The following is a 17489-nucleotide window of genomic DNA, read 5'->3' as shown; positions in this document are numbered from 1 at the left end:
GAAATTCCATTAATCTTATTTGAGAAATGTATTAGGTAACAACCAAAGCATGCGAGAACCATGTCATGTAGTCGAACGCACCAATTAGAATCGGTGAATCCGCGCATGCGCACTTTCTGACCTCTCCGAGGCTTATAACCCTCATCCGGGTGTTTACGGTTCCCGATTGGCGACCCGTCGCCATATGTCAGAATTTCCTTAGCTGAAGTAAATTTTGGGTTAAAACCCATTTATTTAACCGTTTTCCTCTTTTGGAAAACGGCTAACGCCTTGTGGGGCGCAACACTTCCCACGCCGAGGAGAAACTGCGCTTTTCAAGGGGCGAGGCCCCGCTTTTTGGGCACTTGTTTTTTGTGTTAGCACACAGGCTTTTTTAACTGAGACATTTGGATTGTGTCTCTCTGTTTTTCTCGGTTTGTTTGTGGTCATGATGTCGCCGTAATGGGGTCTCCGCGTTTGTCAGAAATGAATAAGGGCCTTCGTCGCCTGACCCGCAGCCGCAACAACCCGTTTACCCCGTTTAATGCTAGAGAGCTCGGAGGCTCTCATCCCGGAGTTCGGCCTCAACATGGAGAAAAACCCAAACGCCAACAACAACAGCAGCAGCACGAAGATCCCGCCCCGTTCCAGCTCTACAGGCCTCAACCCGACAGACTCTAAAGCCAAAACAGGTACAGAACCAGGGCATTGTACACAAAAACAATACTGTTATGATCAAACCGGGTTTTAATGCTTGTTTGGGGTTTTACAACGACATGTTTTTGTTTGTCTGTCAAGATGACGTAGCCGCGGCTAGTGATTGTCCCATAGCGTTGTTGAATAAATGTGCATAAATTACTTTAAAGAAAGGAAGCTAATGAAGGGTCCATAATAAGGACTGTTATTTTAATAGTCGATGTATAGTTAAGTTACCAACATAAACCTAAAACGAGAGAATAAATAACGTTAATGATGAAGCATGTTAGCAAAGAAACGTGGTTGAGGTTATGTAAGTTATCTTCATTTTTAATAGATCTGTTTAAATGCAAGGTAAATTGTTATTATTTTTTAAATATTGTAAATGTTAACTTAAATTTTTAACCTTATTTACATGTTTCTATGTGAGGTTTGCCAGTAAATAGGTATTTTTACACAACTTGCGTTGTCTATATTGTCGTTGTTAATGGAAAACACAACAATGTGCTTATTAGATGTTATACGTCATTCAGTAACTAATACTAACTTTACTGGCTGTAAGGATCGTCTCAAAATAGTATTTCTCAAAAAAAAAAGGAGTAGATGTCAGTGTTGTTTTTTAAACGTTACTTTGGTTGTTCTAGACAGTCGGTTCAATAAATAAACATCGGAGGATCTCGAAAGTAATCACTAAATATAATATAAATAATATTATTTTTTCCAATTAAGTAAATGTATTTTAAAAAATAACTATAAAATAAATGAGAAATTAATAAAAAATGACACATAGTAAAATTCTTGGTGATTTTATTCACTGACATAATTGAATAATTTGCGTAATCTGGCTAAAAGCTCTAAAAGGTTTAATCAATGCAAATTGTTCACTCAGTAAATAATTCAAATACCACCCAAAAGGGGCAAAAATCCCATTAGGGTTGACATCCATGATACTCCATATATTTAGTTGTTAAATTAATAATTTTTTTATTAAACAAGATTTTATATCTGCTATTCTTAACACCCAATAGTTATTTATTTTGTGGTTGTTTTTAAATTACCATTCAGTAATGCTTATTATGCTAGTTAAATCAGTTCCATATTTTCCCAACTTGATCAGACATGTTTGCTAAGTTTGTATAATTTATGCCAGTGCTTAATGTGCACTTGCCATAAACTCATATTCAGATAACACTGCATGGGTGGTGTCTGTGTGTCACGCTCTCAAATAGATAAATGGATATCTCCTCAGCTAACCTAATGTTTTCTTAAAATCCAACCGATTTCCCTTGGGAAATTAACATTTAGGTTTATTTCGTCTGCTGCTCCTCTTAGAAGCAGATCAGATGAATGGGGATCATGGTCAGGGTCTATTCTTGTCAGTAGTCCACCATGTGCCCAAAAGCAAACCTGTGCCAAAAGCTACTGCCCTCTAGCTTTCGGATGCTCCCAGGAAAATCCTCCAGCCAGTGGTGTGTACTGGAAATCTACACCTTGAGTAAAAGTACAGACACCTTACTAGAGAATGACTTTGGTAAAAGTTAAAATCACTGAGTAGAATTTTGCTTAAGTAAAAGTTTTAAAGTAGCTGATATTTATAGTACTTAAGTATGAAAAGTGTTATTTGTTTATTATTTAATAATGTGCTTAAGTAATGAAGTAAAAGTAAATGCTGTAAATAAAAGCTTAATCTTTTTTAATCAATAGCCTACATAACAAAAAACAAAGTCAACAGCCAATATATAATAAAACTTGCTCTGTACACTGTTTGAACAGTATGATTGTGATCAGTTTTAACCCTGTTTTATAGAGTTCTCTTTAAAAGGCTAAATGTTCCGGTAAATTAATAAATAAATAATTAATAAATAAATAATTAATATTAGTATTATGTATAATAATAGTAAAAGGAAGTTTCAATTTAGGTAATGCTGCAGGCCACCAGTGTGTCAAACTGACTTTGAGTCTTGGTTCCTTTGGTTTCATTTTTTAGTAAGTAATGCATGTACCTCAGAGAAATGTAACTGAGTTAAAGTATAGACTTTATTAAAAAAAAGTAGTTAAAGTAAAATTTGCCAAAAAAATAACTCATGTACAGTGCTCTTAAGTCCTGTAACAAGGTATTATTCCTTTGTTCCATTACACCAGTGCCTCCAGCGTATCAGAATCAAATCACTGTGTAGCTAATAATGGCTTTACAGTATTGTCAGTGTTTTAGTTTTGATAATGTTTTGACATGTGCTCGTGAAGCTTATGGGATGACCGTCTCTGCTGGCGAATGATAAGCTGTGTGGGTTTACAACCTTCTGCTCTTATCATGTGGCACTTTCTGAAACACTTCTGCACAGCATGTGACTGGATTGATTAGATGAGGGCTGTGTGTGCTCCAAAAAAAAAAAAATTAATGCGCTCTTTCGTTTTACGTTGTGTAGGTTATGTATACATTAGCTGTATAATGGTATCCAGTTGTCAATGCTACAATCAATAGAATTTTTTTAAGTCCTCAAAATTGGTGCAGACACTGACCTTTTCAAGTTGGAATAGTATATTTGTGTATTTAATTATTATTATTTTTTTTTTCCCTCTGTTTTTCTTAGACGGTAAAAATAATGGGGGCTCAAAGCGCTACAGCCGTAAGCGTGAGCCCACTTTTGCCAAGGCTGAGAGCTTTCCAGGCCCACGCCGCTCACAGCCACAAAAAAATAAGAATTTTGACAAGAGACCCCCTCAGAGAGGTGGCGCAGGGGTGCGACAGTATGGACTCGCTGGTGGTGGGAGAAGAGAAGAGGTGAGTTATGATTCATTTGCGCTTGCTTGTAGAACTGTTGTTGGTTACGCTTCCTTATTGCATGTTAATATGAAAATTGCAGTAATCATGCTGGTTAATGAACTGCAACGAAGTAGGCTATGATGCAAGGTAAACAAACAGACCTGTAATTGTACCCTATGATTTTCTAATATAGTAGAATAATTCTTTTTAAATCAAGTACATTATTTTGGATTCCATTTTTTTTACTTTTTTCCTTTATTTTAGAATGTTTTTTTTCTTATTAATTTTGCTAAATTTTTTATTTAATTATTATTTTTTTTATTACTTTTTTAATGGTTAAAATAAAATGTAGTAATCAAAAAACAAACATATGCAGGTAAATGTCAGTTTGAGTTTAACATAGTTTAACAAATTAGTTTATTTTTTTTCAAATTCAGTTTTTTCCTGTTAAATGACTATTATTACCTCAAAAAAGACATTCTTCTTTAGATATCTCTTTCCCGGTTTTTTTTTTGTCTCTTTGTTTTCAATATGCTGAATTTTATTTTTATATTAGGTAGCAGAAAACCGCCGGGCAGAGTTTAGCCCGGCTCAGTTTGCTGGACCCAAAAAGATAAGTCTGAACCACCTGCTTAACTTTACGTTTGAGCCAAGAGGAGGCCATTTTGGCTCCGGAGGAGATGTCCATTCCTGCTGGGGTCGCCGCAATAAGTGGGGTCACAAACACAAGCCCTTCAACAAGGAGCATTTCCTACAGGCTAAGTGAGTAGAGCAGGACATTACATCACGCTTAACAATGCTGCCCTGCTCAATAGTGGATTTAATTTGATTAATATTTAAATTTTTTTTTCTTCTGAAAAACTTATTTAATACGTTTTCAGATCATTTTAATTAAGTATAAAATAACTGTTTATTTTAAGTATTATATTTATTAATGGTTACTTAACATCAATGGTTTGGTTAACTATAACATTGCTGGTGAAGCTTTTGATGTCAGTTAAACCCTTTAGTCCAGTTTCACCTTGATTTTTAACTTCGTCAATACAAATGAAAGACAATTTTCAGATTTTATTTTTGAGACCAGGCTTGAACAGACTGTTTATACCAGATGCAGAATTGGTCACTATAGGTTGACTCATTTGTATTTATTGAATAATGATGCACCGCCACGTTGTAATTACCGTCAAACTGCTCTCACCATAAAACCTATTTTAATAGAATGTGAAAGCTTTAAGTACCATCAGACAAGGTTTTTTTATAATGAAAACGCATTGTATGCTTTTAAAAAGGTATCACCTTGATAAAAACAAACAATTGAACTAGTTGTTAGTGTGCTTGCCTAATTTTGCCATACATCGTTTGTCCATTCATGCACCCTGAATAAAAATGATTGGCTGATAATTACATCTTCCTTCTCTCCACCAGCTGCCAGTTTGTGGTAAGTGATGATCAGGACTATCAAGCCCACTTCACTGATCCAGACACTTTGGTGGACTGGGACTGCGTGCAGCAAGTGGTCAGTTCCAGACTTCATAAGTTTTATCCTATTGGTCGCTTGTCAAATGTTTTAATGTTTCTTTGCATTTTCCCTCGTTCCAAACAGCGCATCTACAGTCATGAGGTGCCATCTTGTCCGATCTGCCTGTATCCCCCAGTGGCGGCCCACATGACTCGCTGTGGCCACATCTACTGTTGGCCATGCATGCTGCACTACCTCTCTCTGAGTGAGAAGAGTTGGTCCAAGTGCCCCATTTGCTATGAGGCCGTGCACAGCGGTGATCTCAAGAGGTTTGCACAAAAATCACTTCTGTATAATGTTTGATTTTGATTAATCTGATATTTGAATTTTGTAAAACATTATTCATAACTAAATGTTTTAGCACTATGTACAGGATGATTGTTAATCTGTCAGATAGTGTAGCTTTTCCAGAGTGGCTGCACAACATCTGATATCGAACACTGCTCTTTCATCATTGGTCAGAGTCGCACCAGAGTAATCACGTGTTTCGTGTGTGTATTCTGAGCTCAGTTGATGCTCGCAAATTTGTGTTTTCATTACAGTTAAAGCCCTTCTCATGGAACCGTAATGCTATCAAAAAATAAACCTAACAAAAAATCATGTACAGAACTTTAATGGTGTTTAAATATTATAAGCTTATGTTATACTTTATTATTCCATAACAGTTGCATAGAGCTAACAAAATAGCATTCTTTTTAAATATCCCATTCACATTAAAATTATAATATATTACATATATTGTTAAATTTATAACTAAATATCGGTATTATATTGCTTTATAAAATGTGGTATCTGTCATTTCTAATATACACTGACTAATTTGATAATTGTTTGAACTTAAGTTTTATAACTAGTCTAAAAGCTCAAAACCCCCAAATGCAGAAAATATGTGACCATTTTGTGGGATGTAAACAATAACAATGGTCCCAACGTACTTCCTGTTACATTTTTAATTTTTATAGCTTCTGAGACTCAAAATAAAAAAGAGCCACAATATTAATAAATAATGTTATGACAGCTGTTGTTATAATGTTATAACAATGTAATCCGCTTTTTCAGAGTCTTTAGTTCAGGGAAATTAACATGCTAGCTCAGTCTAGACCCACACATCTCTAATGGGAATGTCATAAAAGGCAAATCATTTTTATTTTGTTACAATTAACCTTTGGCATGTATTTTTGAAAAGATGCTTTTTTTTTATTAACCTTGACTTAATATTTAATTTTTATTGTTTTTTTTTTTTTAGTGTGGTTGCAATGGAGACCCGTCAGTATGTGTCCGGTAACTCCATCACGATGTGTCTGATGCGAAGAGAGAAAGGATCTCTGGTGGCTCTTCCCAGCTCTCAGTGGGTTAAAGTGGAGGAGCCCATTCAGTTTGGAGGTCAGATATTCTGCTGTTTGTCTGTGACGTTCGTGGTGTTCATATGAGCATGTCTTAAATTTCACAATTTGATCTGATGATCAAGATTGACTCGCTTTTGATGGCCTTTTTAAGTTAATATTGATATTTTTGGAGCTTCTGTGTTGCTGGCTATATTTATATTATTGTACTACGTGTTGTTTGGCTTAGCACACATTTTAGATTGAGGTGTGTGCTTTTGTGCAGTTTTTCTAAATTGCCATTCTTTCCCTTATTTGTTGCAGATGTGCAATTGCGTTCATACTCCAAGCTGCTGCTGGCGTCTCGGCAGCAGGTTTTGGGTTTGCTGGCTGAAGAGAGGATGGCTCTCCAAACCCAGCTCAGCCAGGAGAAAGACGACCCGCAGGCCTGTTTCATACAGAGCGCTTTACTGCAGCTGCAGGTACACGTGCTTTCATGCTTACAGATGAATGTTGGGTTGGGCATGCTGTTTTTTACTGAGGTTCAGTCATCAAACTAGTTTAACAAGTTATACTTATGTTTTGTTAAAAAAAGTGCATGTTTGTTACACCAAAAATGGTTTAAGCCTTGACTTTTAAAGCTGTTTAAAGCGGTTTGCTCATTGGTTTTGGTTGTATCTTGTATTTTGTGTAATTTAATATATACAAACTATTTGGGCTGACTATATCAAACTTTATTTAAAATTGACATGTACAAAATGAAGTCAATCGTAAACTGTCATAAAAATTGACCATTTAAAAAATAGCTCAAATGAATTAACTGGGAAAGCTAAATGGTGTAGGTTTGCTTTAAGTGTCTGCTAAATTCACATATACTTATGTGATAGTTCACACAAAATATAAATTTATCATTTACTCGTGCTCAAGTGGTTATTAACCTTTATGAGTTTGTTCTGTTGAACACCAAAGATGTTTTGGAAAGCTGAAAACCTGTATAGAAAACAAATACTATGGAGGTCAATGGTTACAGGTTTCCAGTTTTCTTCAAAATATCATCTTATGTGTTGAACAGAAGAAATGAACTTGAACAGGTTTTGAACAAGTGAAGGGAGAGCAAAGGAAGACAATGTGAAGCGGGTTTTGTGTGAACCTCTAATTTTCTTTAATAATAAAAAAAAAAAAAGCAAATAGGCAATTTGCAAACACTGCACACATACAATTAATCCTCCTATTTTATCTGGGATTAACCAGGAGCGAGAGGAGACTCTATTGAAACGTCGTCGTCGTAAGACTGCTGGTTCTGTTGATGGGGTGGACATGAGGAAACTCTCTCTGTCTGAACAATCCTCTGCAGAGGTGACTGTGGTCAAGAACCTCACAAACTCAAAGGTCAGTGGAGACTGTTGCTTTCAAGACTGTTGCCTTCAGTTGATGATATCCATAAGTCAATCAGTGGTCATTGTTCAGATCTTTTTTTTTTTTTTTTACATTTTAGAAAGACTATTGTTATTCTTCTGTTTTTCAAATGAAAAGTGATCCTAAAAAAGCAGAAGCAGAACATTTGTGTCTCCGAGCATCAGTACAACTTTTCCTTCCCGAATGAAACTTTTGAATGATTAATGTAAGCTAGTGATTCAGTGATCTATTCATAAACATGGTCACTTTCTTTTTTTCACAAATTTGAACGAGTCAGCGAATCTTTATTTTATCACATGCAAAAACTACTGCTTTATTTTTTTTTGTTTTGGGAAAGTATCTAAAATCCACAGTCCATCAGGTGCTTTAATGTCCTTTTATTACTAAAGATTCTTGAATTATCTGTAAATATTTTAACATACTGGAATTGTTTCAGCTGCTTAATATTTTTATTGATCTTAAAGGTGGGGTAGAAAAATTTAGAGAGGCTAACAATTGCCAGCTAGATTTGAAAGCCTCTGTCTCATTCATCGCCGAGAAAACATTGCAGTACAAATCATATTATAGTAGTAAAGTAATAATATAAATATTTCTGTTTTTTGGGTGGTCTTATGCATTCCACCAACAATATAAATGCATGCATTTAGACCACTTACAACTTAAAAAAAAAAAAAACATTTGTTTTGCTGTTTGAAAGACTCTTCAGATCTACAAAGGATTTATTATTTTACGAGGTCACCTACCCTGCTTTAATGTAGTGACTTCTATCTCAGCCCATTCTGCAGTATGCTTCAGCATTTGACGATGAGGTGCAGGATGCTCAAGAGGAGGTGCTGGAGGAAATGACCAATTCCAGTGTTCCTGAGGTGGCTGGAGAGATGCCTGAAGGAGACGTGGAGGACCTTCCTGTAGAAGAGACCCCTCAATCCAGTCAGACCGCTCATCATGGCCCATATTACTACTTCTATCAGGGTGAGTGTTGCTCTGTTTGCAATGATGAAAGGTTTTGTTCATTGCAGCTCTGAGGAAACAATCAAGGAAGAGGAGGAATAGAAGTATAACTACAACTTTATTATTGTTATTTTTTTCGTCTTTGTAGCGGAGGACGGTCAGCAGATGTTTCTTCACCCAGTGAATGTGCGATGTCTTCAGAGGCAGTATGGGAGCTTGGAGAACAGCCCTCAGACCATCACTGCTAATGTTGTGGAGATTGATGGACAGACGGTCACTGAGGTATTCTCATTCTCACAGATATATTAAAAAATATAATTTTTAAATAATACTGTTCTACAGCATTAAAAACATATTTAGCAGCTCTTTGTGTTTAAAAATCCTCTTTTATTAAGGCGAAATGAAACCACTTTTAAAATATCATGTTTTAAGTTGTATCTTTCCTGAATAAGTAATTAACATGTGCCTCATATTTAGGATATTCGCCGTCGGCACCGTTACCTGTCTCACCTGCCCCTCACCTGTGAGTTCAGCCTCTGTGAGCTTGATCTTCAGCCACCCATCCTCTCGAAAGAAACCTTGGACAGTTTCGCAGGTACATCAGTGTAAAAGAGTCTGCTGTATTATGCACCATAAGATGCATGACGATTACATTTTTTTTTTTTGAGGTGCAAGTTTGAAAAAGTAAACTAATGCCCATATGTGATTTTATTTTCATGGTTTTGCATAAAGAAAACACATTTTTAACATTTTTGTCTTTTTGGCAGATGATTTGGAGAAAAGGAAACGCTTGCGACAGAAGAAAGTGAGGGATGAGAAAAGAAGGGAGAAGAGGATTGAGATGGAGGAAAATAGGAAACAGGGCAAATGTGAGATTTAATTCCCTGTTTCTTATTAGGTTTTAATGAAAACAAAGCCCTCTTCTATATAAAATTAGATGGGTGAACATAGAACATTGATCCTCAACTGATGATGTTGGATGATTGAATGCTGCTTCATGTTTTTCAGACCCAGAGGTGCACATTGGGCTGGAAAACCTCCATCATTTTCCAGCTTTTGGTTCTCCTCCTCAGAACGGCCCACCGCTGCATCTTCCAGAGGTTCTGCTGGGACCCCCTTCTCCTCTGAGCAGCAGCCCATCTTCAGGTGACACTCACTCCTTTCTTTCCTCGGCCTTTAGTGCCTTGTGTTCTGTGCTAAAGTCCTGTCTTCATTTCAGATGGAGTAATGTTCCCTAATCTCAGTGAGCACAGCCCGTCTCTGAGTGTAGTCAGTGTGGAAGAAGACTCTCACTGCATGTCATTTGCTCAGGTTGGACTTCTTTTTAAATAACTTAGTTTCTAGTTTATGAATACAAAGGGCCAGTTTCAGAACCACTGCAATTTCTTCACTATGAGCCTCATTCATCAAACAAGCAGAACTTATTGTTTATAAATTGATGATCTGATGTAAAATCTCTGTGAAAGTGTTTATTTTTCAATGTTACTTGGTTGGAAAGAAATCTACTCCTGCTCCCTAACCATGTGTAAATGCTGTGTACAACTTTTTGGTTATTTCATTGCACTCTTTTTGATGCACTGGCATACTAATATTTGTAAGTTAGCTCTCTCTTTCTGGGAGTTTAAGATGTAATTCAAAACTACTCGCCCTTTACTTGTTTCAAACTGTTGTGAGTTTCTTATTTTGTTGAACACAGAGAAGATAATGTGAAAAATGTTGTGAACATATAACCATTGACCTCCATAGTATCTGTTTTGCTACTATGGACGTCGATAGCTGTTTCCATCCACCTGTTATGTACATTTTGGATATGCACATAAAAAACATGTGCGCATAACTAAGTAGGATATTTAGGTACAAACTAATTCCAGTATGCATTAAAGTCATGTGATTTTGTTATGAGATCATGTGACGATAAAAATGTGTGTGAATGGACAGTCCAGCAGGCTGAGCACATTGTAAAACATCTGAAATGTTTTCTAAAACGCTGTAACCATTTCAGTATTCGTGTTGTTATATTATTAATTACCTCAGAATCAAAAGCATCTGTGCTCCGGGTCTACACTTTCAAACACCACAACAAGTTTATTGTCTGTCAGCATTTGTCGTCGGAGGTGCAAGTAATTTATTAAATAAAATATTCAAGCAGCTTCTCCTACCGTAACAAATTCCATATTTGATTTGATGCGTTTGATATTTTACAGCAGTTAATCAGGAAGTGATGATTTTGTTCTTTGAAACACTGCTTTGTTCGCACATCTTTTATATGATGTTCCTGTTTTGTGCATAAATTGCGCATCTTTGGATGGAAACATAGCTTTAGTTGCAGATTTTCAACTTTCTTCAAGATATCATTTTTTTGCGTTCAACAGAAAGAGGAAACTAGTAAAGGTCTGGAAACATTTGAGCTATCCATTTAACAGTTTAGTTTTGGGTAAAACTGTGCTCAACACTGTCTTTTTTTTAAATTCAGCTGACCAATCAGTGATGGAGGAATAGGACAAATGCACCAATCAATCTTCCTACTGTACTTTTACAGTGACTGAACAACAAAGAAGTTGTCATTACTTGTTCCTACATTTTTATATTTAGTATTTTTAAATTCTTCAAAATGAGTGATAAGTAGAATGTTACTTGCGAGGATTCTAAATAAATAGCAACCAAAGCATCTCAGCTGGAAAACTGTGTTTTTCTAAAGTTCTCAAGCGCTACCAGCTGGATGTTTTTTTTATATGCTGGAATCAATCCTTTGAATGCAATCCAGGACAATCCACTGCATTCTTGAACCTGAAAATGAGATTACTCGCACCCTATTCAAGACAGCTTGGAATTTATTACCATACAAATGTTTTAACAATAAAATCTGATGATTGCCAAGTGTTTGTAAAACTGGGGAAGAGTTTTCGGGAAGTTCTTTCTGTATTTACAAATGTTTCATGAATGTGGCTATTAGTGTAAAAATAATTGCTGAATAGGAAGTGAAAATAAATTTGTATATAGCGGTGAAAACAACAGTGTTTTTGTGAATGTGTACTGATTATTCTGTCTGCTGTAGATGCTGAAAGGTGGCAAAGCTCGTGTGGATGCAGGGCCTAAAACCACCCCAAAGAAAGGTGAATTGCTTGACCTTACTGTTAAATTTGTCTCTTGCTGGTCCACTGTTTATGTACCATTATATTTAGTGGTGATGTGTATGTTTTCCCCCACAGCAGACCCATTTCTGGCTCCTCCTGCAGCAGACAGTGATGGAGAGAGTGATAACTCTGATCGGGTTCCTGTACCCAGTTTCCAGAACTCCTTCAGTCAGGCTCTGGGACAGGCTCTATCAAAGCTGGACAATGGAAATCAAACCCCAGCACCAGCTTTACCCATGCCTGGTGAGAAATAGACTTCAATACACTGATGTTCAAATTTCTGGGTTAAATGTTTTGAAAAGAAGCCAATTATCCACATTGGGTACTTAAAAAATCAAAATTACATTTACAAAAGCAGCCATTATGTACATGGAGTGTCACATGATCCTTCAGAAGTAATTTTACTTTATGGATTTAGTGTTTAAAGGGCACCTATGATCTTTAAGATGTTTGGATGGAACTGTGTGTAGGTAAATTGTGTCCACAGTCAAATTGGGGTGATATAAAGACAATAAGTCTCTCTTATTTTTTTTTTCTCCTTTTTCTTCTGACGTTAAAATGAGATCCAAATTCCCTCCCGTTTTATGTTTTCCCGTTCCGTTTTCCTGTTCTATGACCGTCTACACGGAAAAAAAGCATGCATTCAGATATTCAGAGATCGGTTTCAGGTCTTCGGCTTCATGTGGAAATAAATCAGATCTAAATCGGATATGTGACAGTACAACTATCATGCAAACAGGCAGATCGGATGTATTGAGGCATTTAGTTTTGTACATCATTAAACTTGCGACAATGTGGTACTTCACGGTTTAATTATGTAGAAGGAAGAGCATGTGTAGAGACGCTAACGTGGTAAACAACAGCAACAGAGGAAACACGGAGGAGGAAAGTGGTCAGTCGCTACAATTTTCTCCCACCAGACCTGAGATTTCTCCCGTAGACACAAATTCCTCTGAATTCCTATAAACCCATAGGTGCAAGCTGCGATGACGGCCCTTTCCCTCTGCCTCAAAATCATTTTAAAGTTGGTCGAACTTTGCATATTTCGCAGAGCTAAAAGCAAAACAATTTCTTCCATCATGGCTAGTGTGGTGCAAATGCTAAAACCTGCCTTTTATGCATGTGTGGCATCGTAAATGGTATAGCAAATGTATACACATTCATCGAATATGGGTCACAATTAAAAGAACGTGTAAACAGACAGCAAAAAATCAAATATAGCAACAAATCATCGGAATTGGGCATCAAGACCTGACAGTGTAAACAGGGCCTTAGGGATATAAGGATGCGTCATTTCCAAAATATTTGAAACCCTTTAGAGTAATGGGCCATTAGTTAATGTATTTACATTAAATTTATATTTAATATTTAATATATTTTATTAATATAAACATAAACAATTATTAATGGTTTATTAATCTTTGGTAACGTTAGTTAATGGTATTCAAGTTAATTACCATTAGTTCATGTTTGTTCATGTTAACTCAATTAAGCACAAGTCTGGATTTAAATAATGCATTAATAAATGTTGAACTATGATTAAATGCTTTAATTATACATAATCTTGTAATGTTAGTAAACACATTAACGAATGGACCATTATTCTAAAGTGTTACCCTAACATTGATTGTGTTATCATCTGAAGCACACGTGTATAGTAAAAACATCGTAATATATTTATAGACATAAGATCACATCAAATGATTAACCATCTAAATCACTATGAATATTCTTAACATGCTAGTATATTAATAGTGCGCAGCATACATACATATTTGTATTCTTATGTAACCACTGTTCTGTGCTATACAATTTGGAAAAACTACCTGCAAGTGTACTGTCCCCATATGTAACACATTGACCAAATAAGCTCAAATGTGCTGCAAGTTAAGAAAATGCATATTAAAAAACACTTACAAACTGAGAAACAATCTTCATTAATTTGACAAGACGTGCACATGCAAATTGTGCAGACCACATGCTAAACTGTTGCAAACAATTTATTTGATGAATTTAAACAAACAAATTAAATTTAATAATGTTCAACTTTGTTTAAATTCAGCCCAAATAAATAGTTTACAACCACTAAACGTAAAAAAATTGAGTCAATCCAAGGAATCATCTTTGAATCATTTTTCTCAGTGTACCTGTAATTTGAGGAGCACAAATGTTAGTAAAGCGCATTGCATGATTCATTTAAATACTTCCTATAATTTCAATCTATAAATATGTATTCTGAAAGGACAGGTGCAAAAATAGTTTTGTCCATGCATTTTCAGCGCTGTTCTTCTCTGCAAGTGTTTGGTAAATACAGGCGCTACTGTTTAATGTCAAAATTAAATGTCAAAATTCATTGAAGGATAAACAAAGTTTTACTAATCTGACCTTTTCTCTTTCTCTCTCTCTTTTTTTTTGTAGATGAGAAAGGAGGAAAGAAGAAAAAGAAAAAGCAGAAGCTTCTGTTCAGCACCTCTATGGTTCACACCAAGTAAACACTGAAGTTCACCCTGTCACTCCTCCTGCCTTATCCTCCCTTTCGCTTAGCTTTCATCATATCCCTTCCTTCTCCTCCTCCATTTCCCTGTTCAATGAGATTCTTCTCCACAGGAAGTTCAATAGGGTTCTGGTTTAGACTCTCTCTAGATCAGATCCATATAACTTTTCACTGTAGTTCTGTCCCGATTCTCCATTACTCTTAAGTTAAATATCGTGGTTGTTTGTTAAGGGTTGCACTGATAGATTTTGGGGGTCTTGCGGTCTCAGTCAGCCAGCTGCAGACACGTCCCGTCCACGTTTATCAGACACCCTTTACCTCAACCATGATGCCCCAATCTGAATTCAAATAAAACACAAATGAATTAAAACAAAACACTGAAAAATGCAACAGAGGAAGAACGTGACGAGGATTAAATGCATTTAAGTTCTTCCTGTGATGCACAGACGCTCAAAACTATGCTGATTTGTACACATTTCTGCTTGTTTGTACACACACACACACACACAATTCTTCTTTTTCTTCCCTTTATTTTCTGATTATTGTGAACTTCAGTCAGTCTGTGTTCATCTGTCCAGCCTGAGAACTGCCTTTCACAATCAGATATGATCATAATTCACAAACAAGAAGTCATATTTCTGCTGGAATAGCATAGTGGGTGTTAAGCACTTGACTATTAGAACCTTCATTCATTTATTCATCTGTTAGACAGATTGAGAGCTGCTCGTGTTCAATAGTGTTCAGAGAAGAGCTTCTGTGTTGAGTGAGGATGATATGTAAAGACACAGAGAGGCTTTCTAAAAGTTCAAGAGGGTTTCATTTTGTTTTCTTTCTCTATATTTCATTATTTTCCCTCATGTGGTAAAAAGATCTTGCATTTAGAGTAAGTTGGAATGAATAAAGGATTATTATGCACTGGCACTTTGCTTGTCTTATTTAAAATTCCATTATTATATATTTTTAGGATGGAATGAAGTCTATTTATGAATGTAAATCAGTAAATGTAAATCTAAATGTGAGAACTTGTGATAATATTTGTATGTGCAGGTTGAAATTTACAGACAATTTACTGATGTGAATAGTTGAATATCTCGATTTGCACACACAGACAATAATGAAACCACTCGTGTTTTGAAGTTGCAGATTAATAGTTTTGTACTTGTCAAATGTCATCCACTTATACAATATAACAAACACGTGTGCATGGCAAATGACCTGAGCACTTTATTACAGTGTCATTGTACAACCACAGGTCGACACTCTCAAACTTTTGGATTTGACAGTAAAATTACAAATCCTTGCGCTCAGACTTTTGCTATACATTTTGCAATATTCCTGCAGCAGAACTCACTCATGCACTTCGATGCAGAGGAACACGGGGCAAGGGAGGGAGAGTGGTAAAGCTTTATAACTGGTCGATGCCTGACCAATATAAACAATGCCAGTAGCCAACGTGATCATTTGTATGATTATTTTATTATTGTTTAGTAGTTTTTATAAACCGCTTCATGAATATATTTTTGTTTAATATCATTATGTAAATGTACATACCAGTAAGAGGGCAGTAATAGTGGGTTATTAGCTAGAGCCAGCCAATGAAATTGAACATTTTTGTTCGTCAGTACACAGGGCAGCTCGCGTCGTTGGACGCATTAAGCAGGACTGTGCTAGGTGTTTCTGCAAGTAATAGTTTTTATACATATTTAACAGTTAAAATATATAATTATCCTGCGCTCTTCTATTTATTTAAATCGTTAAATGTTCATGGACTAATAATTGTTCATAACCCCATTACTCATTATGCTATTGATTTGATTTGTTGCAATCAAATAGAATTTTGTAATTATATAGAATGAATGAGAACACACACACACACATATATAAATTAAAGACTTAAGTAAAAAATTAAAGGCTTAAGTAAAAATAGTCTAGGCAAGCACTCATTCCTAATGACCAAGAAGATGGCAAGATGAACATGGAGCTGCTTGTTTTATATGCTGCTGTTTTTCATCAAGCACCATCTCACATCAGGGAGTGATTTTCCTCATTGTCAGTGAAAATTGCTCGGGAGTGAGCCTTTAATTGTGGAGAAGCTTTTTGTTTGTTTATTTATTTATTGTATGAAAAAAATGTCTTGTAGTGTAGTTAAAAAAAAAATTAACCATCTTTAATATATTTTGTTTAAAGCCACTGACATTGGCAGTTCTGAATATTCACAGAAGGCTTATATGCAATACATTTGGTTCTGCAGAACAAAATGGGTTGATAATTATTTGGTATAATTATGAGTTTCTTCTTTGGAATAATCAGTAAATGAAGAGAAATTTGTGATTACACAGGTATTTAATGAAAAAGGTACATGAAACCATAACTTTCATATACCAAAGGAAAACGAGAAAATCTTGATTGTTTCATAAAATAATCAAATACGGTCATGTGTATGTAGTGCACTGCTCACGGGCGAATTTATCTGTACTTTTATAGAAGTGTTCACCAAAACTTTTAAATTGTTATTACTTGCCCTTAAGTCATTCCAACCCCCAAGATTTTCATTCATAAATTAAACAGATGAAATCCAGCGTCATCTATCATATACAGCAGTGTTCCTGAAATCTAGAAAAGGAACAAAAAACATTGTCAAAATATCCTTCAGTGGATTAACAGTGATCATATAAAGCTCCATGGTTATGTCTGTGCTGCAAAAAATCTATAAAAACAACTTTGCCTGCTTCCAGGGTATACATTTTCTATGGGCAATACCAGCCCGATATCACAAGGAAACATCTATTGTCAGAGAAGTGGCTGATTTCATTTGTATGAAAACAGCTTTTAAAGGGAAGCATGTCCCCCCAAACCCCACCCTTAAACACCCATCATTTGGGGATGAGCAAATCACATTAAAATGAACGAAGACTGTACAAATGAGCAATTAACTAAATTAAAAGGTTATGAATAACTGTTGAGCTGCTGACTCTAATGGCAAATATGCCCCTAGTAAAAGCACAGTCTGACCCTTGACACGCAAGACTATGGTAAATATACTGCTCGAAAAAATAAAGGGAATACGGAGCAGTATACAGTATTATTGGTTTCTTTCTGGACTTTGAATATCTCTGGCCGGTTTCTGTCTATGGAGGATGAGAGAGCTCTTGGATTGCATCGAAAATATCTTCATTTATATTTTGATGATTGTTGAAGGTCTCAGAAGATTAAA

At 35.8% G+C, this 17489-nt stretch overlaps 1 protein-coding gene across 3 annotated transcripts; it reads left to right on the top strand.

Moving 5' to 3' along the window:
• The first annotated feature begins 149 nt into the window (after window positions 1-149).
• rnf10 (ring finger protein 10) lies at window positions 150-14778 on the top strand. 3 transcript variants are annotated; one of them, XM_056463387.1, is made up of 17 exons: window positions 150-671; window positions 3267-3457; window positions 3996-4201; window positions 4865-4955; window positions 5043-5227; window positions 6205-6341; window positions 6605-6762; window positions 7532-7669; window positions 8470-8668; window positions 8796-8929; window positions 9125-9242; window positions 9415-9516; window positions 9656-9793; window positions 9867-9958; window positions 11703-11760; window positions 11860-12024; window positions 14200-14778. In XM_056463387.1, the coding sequence occupies exons 1-17, from the start codon at window positions 524-526 to the stop codon at window positions 14271-14273; spliced, it is 2334 nt and encodes a 777-aa protein (XP_056319362.1). In that variant the 5' UTR covers window positions 150-523; the 3' UTR covers window positions 14274-14778. The 3 variants fall into 3 exon arrangements, with proteins under 3 accessions (XP_056319362.1, XP_056319361.1, XP_056319360.1); XM_056463386.1 differs by having other exon boundaries at window positions 11857-12024; XM_056463385.1 differs by having other exon boundaries at window positions 11703-12024.
• The last annotated feature ends 2711 nt before the right edge of the window (window positions 14779-17489 follow it).

This window comes from Danio aesculapii, chromosome 8 (genome assembly GCF_903798145.1).
Source record: "Danio aesculapii chromosome 8, fDanAes4.1, whole genome shotgun sequence".
Classification (NCBI taxonomy): domain Eukaryota; kingdom Metazoa; phylum Chordata; class Actinopteri; order Cypriniformes; family Danionidae; genus Danio; species Danio aesculapii.
Note: the sequence above shows the minus strand (reverse complement) of the source record. Positions and strands in the feature narration are given on the sequence as shown.

Coding starts and splice junctions, on each gene's coding strand:
- rnf10 (XM_056463385.1), top strand. CDS start 524: ATGCTAGAGAGCTCGGAGGCTCTCATCCCGGAGTTCGGCCTCAACATG. Junction 3,458..3,995: donor GTGGTGGGAGAAGAGAAGAG/GTGAGTTATGAT, acceptor TTTTTATATTAG/GTAGCAGAAAACCGCCGGGC. Junction 9,517..9,655: donor AAATAGGAAACAGGGCAAAT/GTGAGATTTAAT, acceptor CATGTTTTTCAG/ACCCAGAGGTGCACATTGGG.